Source organism: Grampus griseus, assembly GCF_964374135.1.
Source record: "Grampus griseus genome assembly, chromosome: 12".
In the NCBI taxonomy this organism is placed as follows: Eukaryota; Metazoa; Chordata; class Mammalia; order Artiodactyla; family Delphinidae; genus Grampus; species Grampus griseus.
Window position 1 is genome coordinate 38,344,855 of NC_139006.1, and position 18,749 is coordinate 38,363,603.

General features: G+C 35.1%; 1 protein-coding gene across 3 annotated transcripts in view; it reads right to left on the reverse strand.

Annotated features, from left to right (window-relative positions):
• ROCK1 (Rho associated coiled-coil containing protein kinase 1) overlaps positions 1–18,749 on the reverse strand; it is a 147,342-nt gene that overhangs the window by 101,624 nt on the left and 26,969 nt on the right. For 2 of the 3 annotated variants that reach the window (XM_082668184.1, XM_082668186.1), the window contains exon 2: positions 10,539–10,620. The exons of the other annotated variant lie outside the window; for it this stretch is intronic. In XM_082668184.1, the coding sequence (XP_082524310.1) occupies positions 10,539–10,620 (82 nt within the window). The remainder of the gene's footprint in view (positions 1–10,538; positions 10,621–18,749) is intronic. 3 annotated transcript variants of the gene reach the window in all.

The following is an 18,749-nucleotide window of genomic DNA, read 5'->3' on the forward strand; positions in this document are numbered from 1 at the left end:
AAAAGTTTAGGTACAATCTTTTTACAATGATGCATGTAATTTACCTTTTAATGCAGTGATTTAATACAGTGATAACATAATAGAACCTTTTGAAAGAACTTTATTTTCTACATCTCAACTGAAATTGTTTTGTTCTTATTGTGTGTGTGGCTTGTCAGTTGTACCTATCATCACAATTAAACTAATAGATACTAGTTTGCCTATCTGCTTCTGGTCTTTTGTTCAAAATAAAATGTTAAATTACTGCCTAAGCCTTAAGCCTCATGTTTTCCTCTTCCAAAGGTAACTACCTGCCTAAAACTGATATATTTAGTCACTGTTTTTTAAACTTCCTCAGAACAGTGATTTCTAAAAAAGTGGCCACCCATACAAAAATCATCAAATCAAAAACAGAAATACAAGAAATTCAAAATTCTAGGGTTATAATCTGCGTAGATCTGGCGGTATAAACTAATTTAAAGTGCTCAACTTTTTTCTCTTTCCTTGAACTTCAATTCCTTTATCTAAGTTTTTAAAAATCATGAGAACACTGAAGACAAAAAATAAGACACTAAGTAATTCTTTTTTATCCAATCCATTAACCCAACAGCCCCAACATGCCATTTCAGTCTCTTCTGCCACGTGTCCTCCTTACTCCTTCCTGCTCATCATAAACCAAGTTCAATTTATACCAAACTCTTGGTTCCTCAAAGGTATCATAACTTTTGGATGGCTTAACAAACGCTGTTCCTTCTCTGCCTGAATTGTTCTTCCTCAACTGAGAAATCTAGCCCATCCTTTAAGACTCAACTCAAATACTACTTTCTTTCTGGAGCCTTTCTTTACTCCAACATCTGTGTATCATTACTTTCTCTACAAGCTTCCACCATTATAAAGGTATGTATAAGTTACTACTTGCTTCTGTATTTCTCCCCACAAGATGGTAAAATCTACAGTTTTTAAGAAAAAAAGAGCGTATTATTTTTCATGTTTCTAGCGACTGGGCATTCAAAATATATTTCAAGAATAAATGGTCTCATGCAGTGAGTTTATCATTTTCTCATACATATTGTCCCCATAACTCTAAATGGGGAAAGATTAGAGGGAAGAAGTTACTTTTGCTGTCTCAAGAACTTTTCACAAGTTTTGGCTCATCACAGGCTTTTGGCCTAACACAATTTTTACAGATTTGTACTACTCTTTTGCATTTATCCCTGGATATGTACTCACACTTGACAGAGTCATTCATATCCTTTCCAATCTGAGCTGAGAACTGCCTGTGCAATAACTTTGGTTTCTGTGGCTGCAGCCTTCTTATATTTACCCCTTTTTGAAATTTCATCCTTCACTTGGAATCACTATTAATAGGATTTATCTTTTCAATAAATTTGATTAAATTTCCTAAGCTTGGAGCACATGCCTAACTGTGCCCAGAATTTCTTTCCCTCATTAATAGAAAGTCTTAGGCAGTGGTTCTCAACTGAGGGCAATTTAGACCCCAGGGGACATTTGGCAAAGTCTTGAGACATTTTTGGTTGTCATAACTGGGGGAGGGGGCAGAGCTGGCATCTAGAACGCAGAGGCCAGGGATGCTGCTAAACATCCTACAACACAAAGGACAGCCCCCCACATCAAAGAGTTATCTGACTCAAAAATGTCAACAGTGCTACTGCTGAGAAACCTTGGTCTAAAGTGAAATGAATGCTTTGTCTCAAGGTCTCTGTCACATCCTAAATGCTAATCAATTTAGCATTTCTGGTCACAAACTGAGAACAGCAATTATTACTCTCATTACTTTCTCAATAATAAATCATTGGCAAAGCAAATTAAAATTTTATCAACAGTTCTCTATGCTTTTATATAAACGGAGAGCTGATACATCATTAGCAATAGCTATTATGCTACTACTTTTGTAATTTGCATTAGGAAAGCTATAGTATGCTACCAAGAAATACCATTTGTTTTTTTTAAATTTTTTAACCACTTTTTAAAATCGGAATATAGTTAATTTACAATGTGTTAGTTTCAGGTGTACAGCAAAGTGGTTTAGTTATACATATGTATATTCTTTTTCAGGTTCTTTTCCATTATACTTTATTAGAAGATATTGAACATAGTTCCCTGTTATATACAGTAGATCCTTGTTGTTTATCCATTTTATATATAGTAGTATGTATATGTTAATCCCAAACTCCTAATCTATCTCTCCCCACCCCACCTCCACTATCCACTTTGGTAATCATAAGTTTGTTTTCTATGTCTGTGAGTCTATTTCTGTTTTGTAAATAAGTTCATTTGTATCTTTTTAGATTCCACATGTAAGTGATATCATATGAAATTTGTCCTCTGACTTACTTCACTTAATATGATAATCTCTAGGTCCATCCATGTTGCTGCAAAAGGCATTATTTCATTCTTTTTTATGGCTGAGTAATATTCCATTGTATGTATATACCACATCTTTATCCATTTATCTGTCGATGGACATTTAGGTTGCTTCCATGTCTTGGCTATTGTATGTAAATAGTGCTGCTATATACATTGGGGTGCATGTATCTTTTTCTAATTACAGTCTTCTCTGGATATATGCCCAGGAGTAGGACTGCAGGATCATATGGTAACTCTATTTTTAGTTTTTTAAGGAACCTCCATACTGTTCTTCATAGTGGTTGCACCAATTTATATTCCCACCAACAGTGTACACCCTCTTCAGCATGTATTGTTTGTAGACTTTTTGATGATAGACATTCTGACCAGTGTGAGGGGATACCTCTTTGTAGTTTTGATTTTCATTCCTCTAATAATTAGCAATATTGAGTATCTTTTCATGTGCTCTTTGGCCCTCTGTATGTCTTCTTTGGAGAAGTGTCTATTTAGATCTTCTGCCCATTTATTGATTGGGTTGTTTGTTTTTTGATATTAAGTTGTATGAGCTGTTTGTATATTTTGGAAGTTAATCCCTTGTCAGTAGCATCGTTTGCAAATATTTTCTTCCAGTTCGTAGGTTTTTTTGCATTTTGTTTATGGTTTCCTTTGCTGTGCAAAAGCTTTTAAGTCTAATTAGGTCCCATTTGTTCATTTTTGTTTTTATTTCCATTAATCTAGGAGGAGAAAAATAAAAAAAATAGTGCTGCGATTTACGTCAAAGAATGTTCTGCCTATGTTTTCCTCTTAGAGTTTTATAGTATCTAGTCTTACATTCAGGTATTTAATCCATTTTGAGTTTATTTCTGTATACAGTGTTAGAGAATGTTCTGCTGTCCAGTTTTCCCAGCACCGCTTATTGCAGAGACTGTCTTTTCTCCATTGTATATTCTTGCCTCCTTTGTTGCAGACTAACTGACCATAAGTGTGTGGGTTTATTTCTGGGCTTTCTATACTGTTCCATTGATCTATGTCTGTTTTTGTGCCAGTACCATACTGTTTTGATTAGTATAGCTTTGTAGTAGAGTCTGAAGTCAGAGAGCCTGATTCCTCCAGCTCCGTTCTTCTTTGTTTTGGCTATTCAGGGTCTTTTGTGTTTCCATACAAGTTTAAATATTTTTTGTTCCAGTTCTGCGAAAAATGCCATTGGTAATTCGATAGGGATTATACTAAATCTATAGACTGCCTTGGGTAGTACACTCATTTTAACAATATTGATTTCTTCCAATCCAAGAACATGGTATATTTTTCCATCTGTTTGTGTGCTCTTCAATTTCTTTCATCAGTGTCTTATAGTTTTCAGAGTACAGGTCCTTTGCCTCCTTAGGTAGGCTTATTCATAATTATTTTATTCTTTTTCATGCAATGGTAAATGGGAGTGTTTCCTTAATTTCTCTTTCTGGTATTTCACTGTTAGTGAATAGAAATACAACAGATTTCTGTATATTAATTTTGTATCCAGCAACTTTAGTGAATTCATTGATGAACTCTAGTAGTTTTCTGATAGCACCTTTAGGAGTTTATATGCACAGCATCATGTCATTTACAAACAGTGACAGTTTTACTTCGTTTTTCCAATTTGGATTCCTTTTATCTCTTTTTCTTCTCTGAATGCTGTTGCTAGGACTTCCAAAACTATGTTGGACAGAAATGGCGAGAGTGGGCATCCTTGTCTTGTTCCTGGTCTTAGAAGAAATGCTTTCAGCTTTTCACCATTGAGTACAATGTTAGCCGTGGATCTATCACATATGGCCTTTATCATGTTGAGGTACGTTCCTTCTATGCCCTCTTTCGAAGAGTTTTTATTATAAGTAGATGTTGAATTTTACCAAAAGCTTTTTCTGCATTTGTTGAGATGAACACCTGGTTTTTATCCTTCAATTTGTTAATGTGGTGAATTACACTGATTTGCAGATATCGAAAAATCCTTGCATCCCTAGCATAAATCCCACTTGATCACAGTATATGATCCTTTTACTGTATTATTGGAGTCAGTTTGCTAGTACTTTGTTGAGCATTTTTACGTCTATGTTCATCAGTGATATTGGTCTGTAATTTTCGTTTCTGTGGTATCTTTCTCTGGTTTTGGTTTCAGGCTGATGGTGGCCTCATAGAATGAGGTCAGAAGTGTTTCTTCCTCTGCAATTTTCTGGAATAGTTTCCGAAGGACAGGTGTTAACTCTTTTCTAAATGTTTGGTAGAATTTACCTGTGAAGCCATCTGGTTATGGACTTTTGTTTGTTGGGAGTTGTTAAATTACTGATTAAATTTCAGTACTGCTAATTGGTCTACTCATATTTTCTATTTCTTCCTGGTTCAGTCTTGGGAGATTGTACCTTTCTAAGAATTTGTCCATTTCTTCTAGGTTGTCCATTTTGTTGGTGTATAGTTGCCCATAGTAGTCTCTTATGATTATTTGTACTTCTGTGGTATCGGTTGTAACTTCTTTTTCATTTCTGATTTTATTGATTTGGGCCCTCTCCCTTTTTTTCTTAATGAGTCTGGCTAAAGGTTTATCAACTTTATCTTCTCAAAGAACCAGCTTTTAGTTTCACTGACCTTTTCTACTGCTTTTGTCTCTATTTCATTTATTTTTGCTCTGATTTTTATGTTTTTCATTCTACTAACTTTGAGTTTTGTTTATTCTTCTTTCTCTAGTTGCTTTAGGCATAAGGTTAGGTCGTTTATTTGAGATGTTTCTTGTTTCCTGAGACAAGCCTGTAGAGCTATAAACTTCCCTTGCTGGGTTTATTTTTTGAATCCAAACAAATGCTCTCTACCACATTTTTCCTTTCAGGTTCATGGATTTTTTTCATACGTACAAGGATCTCCATTACCTTCTTTTAGACTGGTAGTATCTGTTTAATAAGTATGCTTTCGTATTAACGTTAATTGTGAATCTTGTACCCCCAAATCGCAGTGAAATTCACAATGGTTTACAAACATATACAGTCAAAAATCACCATTTCCACATTCCCCTCCTCCTCCTTCCAGTGTGTACCTGCCCCACAACATGTTTCTTCCCACCAAGACAGTTTGATTTTATCTGGATACCTTTCTAACCCTTACTTTAAAAGTTCACCTTAAAATCTTTATCAGTTCTGTGAGGCTGATAAACATTTTCTTTGTAGTCCTTACTATTTAGGTATCATAGACCAGAGTGCAGAAAAGCAAATCTTTATATTTAACTAGTTATTCAAAGGGTCACAGATTCTCTTTTCCCTTTCAGTGTCCATACATGCTTCAACACAAAAAGATGAAAATACAGTTTGTAATATAATTAGGCCTGAAGCTGAAAATATTTCAGGCTGCTATACCTTAAAGCTGGTATACTTTAGTGAGACTTGAGCTGAATTACTAAAGAAAAAGATTTTATTCCATGTTCCAGGTGTCATTCTTAGATCACTACATCTGATACCTGTCAGCAAAAAGCAATGCAAAGCAACATTTACCTTCAGAAAAATAATTTTGATGTCCCCACTAATGAAAGCTATAAAAATCCATATAAATGAATTTCAGCAACATGCAGAATACTATCCTATGAAAATCTATTATTCTGTGTGAAATATTACATAAATACAACTTTAGGAGTTGAAGGAGAATGTTATAATGTCATGTAAGTGGGAACCATACAGTATGTACCCTTCTGTGCTGGGCCTTTTTTTTGGGGGGGGGGGTGCCTGGTTTTTTTCACTTACCACAGTGCTTTTGAGATTTATCAATGTTGTTGCACCTATCAGTAATTTACTCCCTTTTACTGTTGAGTATTCCATTATGTGGTGTACCACAATTTATTTACCCATTTATCAGCTGATGTGCATCTGGGTTGCTTCCAGTTTACAGCAATTGTAAATACAGGCTCCTTAAATATTCTCACATAGGTCTCACATAGATATATACTTTCATTTATCTTACATAAACACCCAGGAGTGGGATCCCTAGGTCACATGATAAATGCATGTATAACTTTATAAGAAAAATGCCAAACTGTTTTCCAAAGCAGCTTACCATTTTACAAACCAACCAGCAATGTGTCAGAGTTCAGCTGTCCCACATTTTCACATATACTTGATATTGTCAGTTTTTTAAATTTTAGTCATTCTAATAAATGTGTACTAATAAATGTGTACTGATGTGTACTGTGGCCATAATTTGTAACTTCCTGATGACTAACCATGTTGAACAGCTTTTCATGTGTGTCTTTTTTTGAGAAATGTCTATTCAGATCCTTTGCCCATTTTTAAATTGGATTGTCTTTTTATTATTGAGTTGTAAGTCTTTAGATATCAATCGTTTATCAAGTACAGTAAGTCCCCTACATATGAACGAGTTCCATTCCGAGAGTGCGTTCGTAAATCCAATTTGTTCGTAAGTCCAGCAAAGTTAGCCTAGGTACCTAACTAACACAACAGGCTATATAGTACTGTACTGTAATAGGTTTTTAATACTTTTCACACAAATAATACATAAAAAACAAATAAACAGAAAATAAAGAAAACATTTTTAATCTTACAGTACAGTACCCTGAAAAGTACACAGTACCAGCTACATCACCACTGCTTCTACGTTTGCTTCTGGACATCCTGGGTTTGAAATAAAGATACTGTACTACTGTACTCTATACAGTACTCTAAAGTACACAAAGCACAACCACTTGTAGAGGATGCACGCAAGTGACAATGTACACCAGACCTCTGAACTAACTTACGTGATTGGACATGTGAACACGTCACACGTTTCAAAGTTTGCAACTTGAAGGTTCATATGTAAGGGACTTATTGTATAAGATTTGTTAACATTTTCTTCCATTCTGTGAGTCACCTTTTCACTGTCTTTTAAAAAAAATTATTTATTTTTTTTGGCTGCGTTGGTTGTTCGCTGCTGCACGCGGGCTTTCTCTAGTTGCAGCGAGCAGGGGCTACTCTTCGTTGCGGTGCACAGGCTTCTTATTGCAGTGGCTTCTCTTATTACGGAGCACGGGCTTCAGTAGTTGTGGCACACGGGCTTCAGTAGCTGTGGCTCACAGGCTCTACAGCGCAGGCTCAATAGTTGTGGCGCACAGGCTTAGGTGCTCTGCGGCATGTGGGATCTTCCCAGACCAGGGTGCGAACCCATGTCCCCCACACTGGCAGGCAGATTCTTAACCACTGTGCCACCAGGGAAGTCCCTCTTTCAACTGTCTTGATAGTGTCCTTTGAAGCACAAAAGTTTTTAATTTTGATGATGCCCAACTTATTTATTTTTCTTTTCCTTCTTATACTTTAGGTTTATACCCAAGAAACACTTGTCTAATCCACAGTCATGAAGATTTATGCCTATGTTTTTTTTCTAAGAGTTTTACAATTTTATATTCTGAATTAATTTTGTATGTGGTGTGAAACAGAAGTCCAACTTCATTCTTTTGCATATGGCTATCCAGTTGTCTGAGCAATGTTCGTTGAAAAGACTATTTTTCCCCTTTCACTTGTTTTGCAACCATATTCTCCCAGTCAGTGGTTTACCTGTTCATTTTCTTAGCAGTATCACCTGAAGAGAAAAAGTTTTGAATTTTGATAAAATCTAATCTATCTTAAAAAAAAAAAACGGTTTGTGCCATTTGTGTCTCATCTAAGAAATTCTTGCCTAACCAAAATCACAAATATTTTCTATGTCTTATTCTAGAACTATTACTAGTTTTAGCTCTCACATTTAGGTCTATGATCCATTTTAAGTTGATTTTTGTATATACTGCAAAGTAAGGCTTGGGTACTGAATTACCTTGTCAACTTTGTTGAAAATCTACTGACTGCATATATAAGGATCTATTTCTGTTCCATTTATCTCTATGTCTATTCTTTCATTTCATTATACTGCCTTGATCTTAAAATCCAATAGTGTTAGTCCTCCAACTTGGTTCTTACTTTCCAAGATTGTTTTGGCTATTCCAGACCCTTCACATTGCCTTATGAATTTTAGAATTAATGGTTACTTTATACAAAAAAGCCTGCTTAGGTTCTGAGAAGACATGGACTCCATAGATAAATTAATTTGGGGATTCCTGACATTTTAATACTGAATTATCTAATCCATCAACATTGAATATCTGTCCTTTTTTTTAAAGGTCTTCTTTCATTTCTCTCAGTATATTAAATCATTTTCAGTATACAGGCTTACACACATTTTGTCAAATCTATCCCTACATTTTTCATGCTTTTGCTTCTACTGTAAGTGGTGCTATATTTGCTATAATGTCAATTTAAAATTGCTTACTGCTAAACTGTTTTTTGTATGTGAATCTTCTAGCTTGAGACCTCACTGATAAGTTCTTGAGGCTTTTTCTGTAGAATTTTGAGGATTTTCTATACAGAAAAATACAGTGTCTGAATAATTTTAAATTGTTCCTTTTTAATCTATATGATTTTTCTTTATTTTACACCTTACTGCACTGTCTAAAACTTCCAGGACAACACTGAATGAAGTAGTGGGAGAAGACATAGTTGCCTTTTCCCAATCTTAGGGGAAAAGTATTTAGTCATACACAGTTAAATACAATCTGAACTATAGGTTTTTTGTGGATTCTCTTTATCAGGGTATGAAAGTTTCCTCCAGTTCCTAGTTTGCTGAGAGATATCTGTAAACCAAGAATGGATACTGATTTTTTTTCAAATGCTTTTTCTGCATCTACTAAGATGATATTATGGATTTTCTTTTTTAATATGTTAATATGATAGATTACACTAATTGATTTTTGAAACTTACACTAACTTTGCAATCCTGGTATAAACCCTACTTGGTCAAAATTTTTACCTAATGCTAGATATGATTTGCTAAAACTTTTAGTATTATTCTCTGTACTTTTCTTCAATCTGAAAACTAGACTAAACTACACAGGTTTATCCGTTTAAAATAGTTTTCTTTAGCTTTATACTTTCATTTCATTTTACTTATTTCTACTGTGGCTACTGATGTTTCTATTTACAAAATACAATGTAAAGGCAAACTTAGTATTATGAAAGCAGCAATGTTGCATAGCAAAAACAGTAACAGATATTTAAAAGCATGTGTTCCAATTCTTGCTACCCTACTTCACAAAATTACACACCCCAACTTTGTACTAACAAGGATTCATCCTTTTGCCTCCCACCAAATAAGAAGGGGTAAAGTTTCTCCATCTTTTTAGTTCTTCTGCTGTATTGTTAAGTAGGAAGGTGAAGCAAATTAAACAGCAATAAAATTTTCCTGCAATTTCAGTAAGATGTGAGAAATTAAGAAAAATTTTTTAAAAGTTTGCAATTCAGAATCTGGCACTATATTCCAAAATAAAATTAAGGCTGAAAAAATAATTTTATAAAGAAGAGAAAAACAGAAACCAAAAAAATTGATAAGTAAAATTCTGAGCCAAGATTTCAAAGTGTAGAAACGATAAAAGAAATTAAATCTAGTTAAAAAGATTTGACTATTTAGAAAAATAAAACTTTTCTAACAAAACATATGTAACCAAAATTGAAAGATAACACTAAAATCAACCCAACCTAAATGTATCGATATGTATGGTTGAGGAACAGATTAAAAAAAATGGAGTGGGGAGGATTTTATAAACCAAAATCTTATTATCAATTATTTAAGATGAAAAGATTGAAACTACCTTAATAAGTTCTCTAATCAAATTTTAAATGATAAATATCTAACATCAAAATCCAAAAAAGAGTTTTTATAAAAGAACATCTGTAAAACTTAAATATAAGCCAGCTTTCACGGAGAAAATTCTCATATCTCAGTGGTAGGAGGGCTTTTCATATGTAATTGATTCTCACCTGCAGGTACTGAAACATAATAGCTAATTCATTTATAAAAGAAAAATAGAGGATAAATATAATATTATTGAAATTCAATGTGCATGTATGTATACGCTTATTTTAACATATTTATTTTAGCCATTTACTTTTTATTCCCTTGTCTGCAAAATATTTTAGATTCTCCTGATAAGCTCCCAAACTGACAAGGTTTCTTTCCCATTTCCTACTCCTTTGATGTAGGTACTATTGATGAAATAACCAGAGTAGATAGAAAGAAAAAAAGGGGGGGGGGCTTGAATTATCTAAGTCAATATTTCATTGTATATAATCTGCCATTAACCTCCACAACAAATTACTTACATCTGCTTAAAAAGTTGTCAATATTTTTGTTTTTTCTTAAGGCAGGAAAATCCAAATCATATACCAAAGCATCCAATCCATCCTAAACAAATAAACAAACAAACAAAGTTAGTTTTTTGGTTCACACTATGAGCACTTTCCTTTTTTATGAGTAAAGAATAAAATATATGCTTCAACATTTAATTTGCCTTACTCTCATACAACTTGCATTCATTTAACACCTTCTACAAGGTTACATGAGTACTGGGAGAAGAGAAAATCTGGTTTTATTTCATACAGAGTTTTCACCTTCTAACTCTCCCAGGCAGAGGAGCAGCGAAATCACCGCAAATTGGCTACAAGTGACCTCAACTCGTGCCCTTTTCCCTCCATATAAGGGAAGGAAATTTTACTTTTCACTTTCCCTTAACTACTGCATTTATTTATTTCACAGACACTCATAAAAAACAAATGGCCTATATTTTTGACTACAAATATTTTATAAGGTAGTATCAAATATTAGTTCCTAAAATGTGAAGTTTAGTATAAAATAAATTCTGCACTTAGATACATTTTTATGGTATGTTTTTTATAAATATATTGGGTTTTCATAACAGTTCTATTTCTTTCTTTGAAGCACTTTCTAAAGCAACTATTAGTAAAGGACAAATACGGGCTTTTACTTTTACAGGGATATTTAAATATTATCTAAGCAAGTGCAGGGCTATGTGAAGGTGTACCAATCAGTGTTGAAATGGGAATGCATCTATTCAGATTATACCTTGTCATGTGGTAGGAGCAGAGGAAACATCAGATAATCCCAAGTAATCTTCATTGTATTTAACTGGGGAAATTTAGTTTGCTACAATATAAAAACAGAAGCAGCAAAGGAAAACACACCTTCTGGAGACCATGTACAGTCATGTTCATAAGAGGTTGAAGGAGAAATCAAAGCCAGGGGATATATACTTTGTATTAAACCAAAGGTGTGAGTAACTCAGCTATTTTAGAGTACTTAAAATATTTCCCTAGGAAACCAAAAAGCCCAGTCAAATCTTAATAGGTTTTAAAATATATCATTGCTTAGGCTGGAAACTGACCATGGAGAAGATGACTAGTAATACCAATGTTGTTGACTGCTTGAAGAGACCAACCCACCCTATCACTGGCTTTTCAGAATTCAGAGGTTTGTACAGATCTGAAGAAAAAGTTCCTCCACTAGAGAAAGTTCATCTATCCTTGAGATACATTTCTTAGAGTCTTATAAACCATTTGAACAGTTCTGTTAATTATTTTTACAATAAAGAGACAAGAACCTTTACTTGGTCTATTCTAAACTGAAAACCAAGCAATAAATATATGAACTCACTATTTTCTAGGAAAAGGTAAATTAAATATATATATACACACCCATTTGACTAGGTTTTAAGTTCTTTGAGGCAGAAACCACAGTTAAATCTCATTTTCTCCCACAGCACCTAGCAAAATGTCCTGAACAAGTGTGCATAAAATGTACATTAAACCAATGATTTTTATGCTCCACAGCAAAGGCATTATATTAGTCAAGAAATAATACTGTTCTTAGATTAGATACTAAGTTTCACTGCATCGTGTCACTCCAAAAAATTATACCGATTATAGAGTAGTACAAATAATATGAGCTACACAATTTTAGGCTGAATTTTGATAAAGTCGTCTGGGAAATGCAAGTAGGCATAATGCAATAAAATCAACATATTATTATATCTTATAATAACTATTATTTTAAGAGCTCTTAGTACACATCTACTTCCAAAGACACTTCCCAGTTTTAAAAGGTTCAGAACACCTAAATTTGTAACAGCTTATATTGTTTTCTAGTATCAAATAAAACATTAAAAAGTGAGGGAAAGGGCTTCCCTGGTGGCGCAGTGGTTGGGAGTCCGCCTGCCGATGCAGGGGACACGGGTTCGTGCCCCGGTCCGGGAGGATCCCATGTGCCGCGGAGCGGCTGGGCCCGTGAGCCATGGCCGCTGGGCCTGCGCATCCGGAACCTGTGCTCCGCAACGGGAGAGGCCACAACAGTGAGAGGCCCGCGCACCGCAAAAAAAAAAAAAAAAAAAAAAGTGAGGGAAATGTGTATTAAATTTTACTTACAACACGCTCTCTTCAGTAAATATACTGAAAACAACTGCCTCCAATTTTATTCCAAATAAGTTTTTTTTAATTACTAAATGTTAGACAGAAAAGAACCTCAAAAAATAACGTGTTTAACCACCTCATTTCATAGCTAAGGCAAATAACAATCAGAAATATTAACTGACTTGTCCAATGCCACACACCTAGTTAGTAAGCTGTGTTATAATCAAAATATGAACTCTTAGTCTAGTCGTTATAGAAATAACATGACCATGATAAAAACATGATTTAAAAATCCTGAATCTCTTTAAAATGAAGTTAGGAATTGAGAATAAACATGTATATTTAAATCCAAGATGTACTGTTCAAAATTTAATAGAAAATCACAAGTCATTCTTCTAATTAAAACTAGAAAGTACACTGGTTAGGACTCAAACCTAGTGTTCTGGCTCAAAATACTACGTTTTCCCTAATACACCACTATTACCTCTTCTGCATGACCTTCCCTAAACTACCTATTAAATCTAACAGTTCTCCTGTATTAGAGTTATTTTTTACTTTAATCTTCACAGCTAATTTCAGATGCTGTGAGTAAGCTAAGCCCCAGAACTGAGCAACACGTTTTACTCACAGCATGGCAGGCACTGTTGGCTCTCCTACCCCAACAATTATTTCCCCCTTCTACTTTCCTCATTCAACTTTGATTTTGTTTGGGCTATCCACCCTCCTCCATGAGACTACAAGCATCCAAGAAGGGAGAGACCTTCCCCAACGCCAGGAGGTCACTTCTGATTAGTCTAATCTAAGCTAAACATGGAGGCCTATTACTCTTGCCAGTGTTCAGCTTAAGTACAGGAACATGGTAATAATCTGACACATGTAACATGAGGGAAAAACCTATAGAAAGGTTTCTGGGTAAAATTTCTTCTCTCTTGAAAGAAATACACGTCAGACATAGTCTCTCCTTTCATGAGAAACTGTTATATCTGTATGTGACACCTTAAACAACAGCAGCCACCTTGGGGCCTCAAGGGAGGTTGGCAGGAGAAAAAGCCAAACACAATGAGGATGACAGAGACAAAAGATGGAAAGAACCTGGGTCTCTGATGATGTTTGTTGAACCACTGAATTAATCTACTCTGGAACCTATTCATCCCATGCTTTCTCGAGATAATACTTTTTCCTTATGGCTTAACTCAATTTACATTGGATCTTCTATTTCTTGTGACTAAAAGCATCCTGAAATACACAGTAAGAGTTCATTAAATGCCACTGAATCGATGTAGGAGCTATAGGACTTATTGCACTGAGAGGATCATCCATTCAAATAGTGAGATCAGGGGCAAGACAGGGCTGACAAAAAGTGTCACTCTTTGGTAACTGTTGTTTGTATAACTGTATGGCACTATGGGAGAAGAATGATTTTTGATTCATATTAATAATTAAGTGAATTCCAGATGGGTCAAAAGAATTCAACCATGAAAAAATAAAACATTTTAAATTAAAAAAACAAACATAGTATATTTACATATTACTGTTGGAAGGACAAGTCACATAACCTTCCTGAGCCTCCGTTTTCTCTTTTGTAAAATGGGAATAACTAACTACAACTCAGAAAGGATTTGTGAGTTAAATGAGTGAAGTGTATGAAGTGTTTGACCATTAAACAGTCCCACTTCCCACTCTTTCCTTTATTTCTCTAGATGACATTTGAAAGTTCTACAAGTTAGTCTCACTACTGATAGAAATGACATAAAGAGAAAACAGATATTTTAATCATGTGGTCATAAAACCTTAAGAGTAAATCGCAGGTCATGATGTTAAACTGTTCCCAATGTAGTAATCTCATATATAACTAAAATTTTTTTCTTTTTTACATAAGGCATCTGACTTTTGCTTGACCAAGAATTCAATCATGCCTTTGTTAATGGAAAACCACCTGCCTCCGCTGTTTATGGTCACTAGGTGTCTGGACCTATCACCATACGCTTTAATTTTACAGACGTAGGAGACGGTATATGGCTTTTCAGTAACACTCATAAGTAAAAATTATATGCCTTTTATCAGAGAAATAAAATGCGAAGAAGGTATTCTTCTAGCATAATCTAAGGCATATACCAACAGAGGCTAAGGGGAGTCAAAACACTGGGGTTGGGGAGAGGGATGCAGGCTTCCACTTTTAATGAAGTAGAGAAGCTACACAAGGTAAGAAATGTCCATATCCAACCACAAAGTGGGCCAAGGAATCCTGACTTCTATTCAACACTCTGAAGTTCTCTAAAATAATGGAGAATAAGACTTCCCACTTCCTAAAGTCCATATTCTAGTATGAGAATTCAGGACCTTAATAGAAATTAACATTCTTCCAAGTGCAAAAACAATTCACAAGGAATGGCAGTCAAAGCACGTAGTCCCACTGCTCCTTCACTCAATTTTAAGATTTATGCAGGAAGGAAAGGTACCCTCTACTTTCACATGTCCATCATATAGCTTAATCATCAGTATAAGAATTACAGAGGAGAAAACGTAGGAGAGGAGTCAATCAATGTCAACGAATTACAATAATTAAATTCTTTGCTACTTATATTTGAAAAATGATAGTAGGCCAGTTATAGCAGTGTATTTTGAAAGAAGCTAGTCACACCAGAGAAGTATTTTCACATAAACACACAAAGGCAGGCATAATTAATGACAAGTATAACATTTTACAAGAATCTCTAAAGAATGGACATTTCACATTTCTTAAGAAGTACTGGTATTAGGAGGGAGGAAAGCACCAGTTGTGTTATCTCACAACAGAGTTTAAGCAAAGGAGAAACAGAAGAAAATTATTCAACTGAACACCTCTGCAAACTTTAGTCTCTGGATAGTTTTAAATTACAAAAGTAAGATTCCGGTGTAAAATATCATTTAGAATTAGATCCATTAGTAATAATACATTTGTTATAAGGTATGAGACTATAATGGCACTAGGAAAGGAAAATATATTATGTATAAAAAGCATCAATTTGTTTTTTGAATTTGTAAAATTTCAAAATCAAAATTGTTACTTATTTCTAAATAAGAAATATTTTTTGAGAAACTGAAAAAAAAAATCCATTAAAACTATGGCAGTAAAACCAGGGCTTCTGGGACTTCCCTGGTGGTCCAGCAGTTAAGAATCCGCCTTCCAATGCAGGGGACACATGTTCGATCCCTGGTCAGGGAACTAAGATCCCACATGCCGTGGGGCAACTAAGCCCGTGCAACATAACTAGAGAAGCCCATGAGCTGCAACGAAAAGACCCCTCCCCACCGCATGCCGCAACTAAGACCCGACGCAGCCAAATAAATAAATAAACATTGGGGGGGGGAACAGGGCTTCTGAAAACCAAACTGCTTCTAAAATAGGCTGACTTTTTTTCTTTTTTTTTTGACTGCTGTCAAATGTTTGATGACAGAGGATGTACCATTTGAAGAAAATATTTTGGGTCCATGTTAATCTCTTTGTTAGGTAAAGAGATAAGAAATTTCTCAAAATTAAATCACTGATATGAAAATGGAAACAGATTTTCCTCAGGGAATTTTAACAACTTCTGATATTAAATACAATTAAAATCTGTTTAACCAATGTGACATTACTACATACATGCCAATATTCCCTAGGACAATTATAGTACAAAAAATTAAGTATTCCAAATACTTAGTAAAACATACAGTGGCTCTTCCCAATCAATCTCAAACTATACCTTTCCACCCTCATATTCTGTACATACATATATCTAGGCTTGAGCCACAGTGTGCTACCAGTCATCTCCCAAATGGCCCATGCTCACTCTATCCCACTGCCTTTGCACCTGCTCTTTTCTCCAGCTGGGATGTGAATATTTATGTTTAGACTGCCTCAAATGTTTGTGCTGCCTTCCCCAACACTCTGAGAAAATGTTAAAAAATAAAACACCTATGTGCTTCCTATTTAGGAATTACCGTACTTGTTACATTGTAATTATTTAAGTCAGCCTCCTCCTCTGGAGGAAAACAGGGATAGTAATAGTAATAATAATGAAGATAGTAATAGTAAAATACTTCCTGTCTCTGCAAGTTCACTGGTTAGTAGGTAGAAAAAAGTAAATAATACAGGATCCTCAGTGTTACAAAGTAGATACTACACAGAGAAAGGACTGCTTAATCAATTGGGGCTTCATAAAAGAGATGAAATATGAGTTGATTCTTTTTCTCTTTAACCATTTTTTTATATTGAAGTATAGTTAATTTACAATGTTGTGTTACTTTCAGGTGTACAGCAGTGATGCAGTTATACTTATATCTATCTGTCTATTCTTTTTCACATTCTTTTCCATTATAAGTTGTTACAAGATATTGAATATAGTTCCCTGTGCTTGTTGTTTATCCATTTTATATAAAGTAGTATGAGTTAATCCCAAACTCCTAATTTATCTCCACTCCCCAATCTCCTTTGGTAACCATAAGTTTGTTTTCTATGTCTGTGAGTCTGTTTTGTAAATAAGTTCATTTGTATTATTTTTTAAGATTCCACATATAAGCGATATCATATGATATTTGTCCTTCTCTGTCTGATTTACTTCACTTAATATGATAATATCTAGGTATTTCATTGTTTTTTATGGCTGAGTAATATTCAATTGTACTGATATATATATATCACATCTTCTTTATCCATTCATCTGTCGATGGACATTTAGGTTGCTTCCATGTCTTAGCTATTGTACATAGTGCTGCTATGAACACTGGGGTGCATGTATCCTTTCCAATTAGAGTTTTCTCTGGATATATGCCCAGGAGTGGGATTGCAGGATCATATGGTAACTCTATTTTTAGTTTTTTTGAGGAATCTCCATACCGTTCTCCATAGTGGTTACACCAATTTACATTCCCACCAACAGGGTAAAGAGTGTTCATTTTTCTCCACACCCTCTCCAGCATTTATTATTTGTAGACTTTTCAATGATGGCCATTTTGACCAGTGTGAGAATATACCTCATTGTAGTTTTAATTTGCATTTCTCTAATAATTAGCGATGCTGGGCATCTTTTTATGTGCCTATTGGCCCTCTGTATGTCTTCTGCCCATTTTTTTTAAATTTATTTATTTATTTTTGGCTGCTTTGGGTCTTCGTTGCTGCACACAGGCTTTCTCTAGTTGCGGCGAGTGGTGGCTACTCTTCGTTGCAATGCATGGGCTTCTCATTGTGGTGGCTTCTCTTGTTGCAGAGCACAGGCTCTAGGTGCGTGGGCTTCAGTAGTTGTGGCACGTGGGATCAGCAGTTGCGGCTCATGGGCTCTAGAGCGCAGGCTCAGCAGTTGTGGTGCATGGGCCTAGTTGCTCCACGGTATGCAGGATCTTCCTGAACCAGGGCTCGAATCCGTTTCCCCTGCATTGGCAGGCACTTAACGACTGCGTCACCAAGAAGTCCCTTCTGCCCACTTTTTGATTGGATTGTTTGTTTTCTTGATATTAAGCTGTATGAGCTGTTTGTATATTTTGGAAATTAATCTATTTTCTTCCAATCCGTAGGTTGTCTTCTCGTTTTTTTTTTTATGGTTTCCTTTGCTGTGCAAAAGCTTTTAAGTTTAATTAGGTTCCATTTGTTTGAGCTGATCTTTAAAGAAGAGAATTCAGAAAGAGTAAGATGGAGGTGGGGCAAGGCAATCTAGAGAGAAGAAAAGCAAGAAAAGTTTAGAGAATGAGAGTAGGATGCTCTGGTCCCATAGGGTGAGAAGGAGGAGGTACAGGAAACAATGCTCTGAAGATGGATTACAGAATGTGTATTAAAGGTATAACATACCATGCTAAGAATTTCAGTATTATCTTATGATATCCACTTGGAACCACAGGAATTTTGGGGAGACGAAGAGTGACATGACTGTTTTTTATTTTATTAAAGTCTGACAATGATAAAGACAGCGGATTAGAACAGGAAGAGACAGGTGGAAAAGGAAGCAATTAGGAAGATACTGTGGTAATACAAGCATAGGAAGATATCAATACAAGTCTGAACTAAACTGGGGCAATAGGAATGGAGGATTAGAAGCAAAAGAACCTGATGAATGACTGAAAGAGGGACAGGAAGGATTAAGAATGATTATATAATTA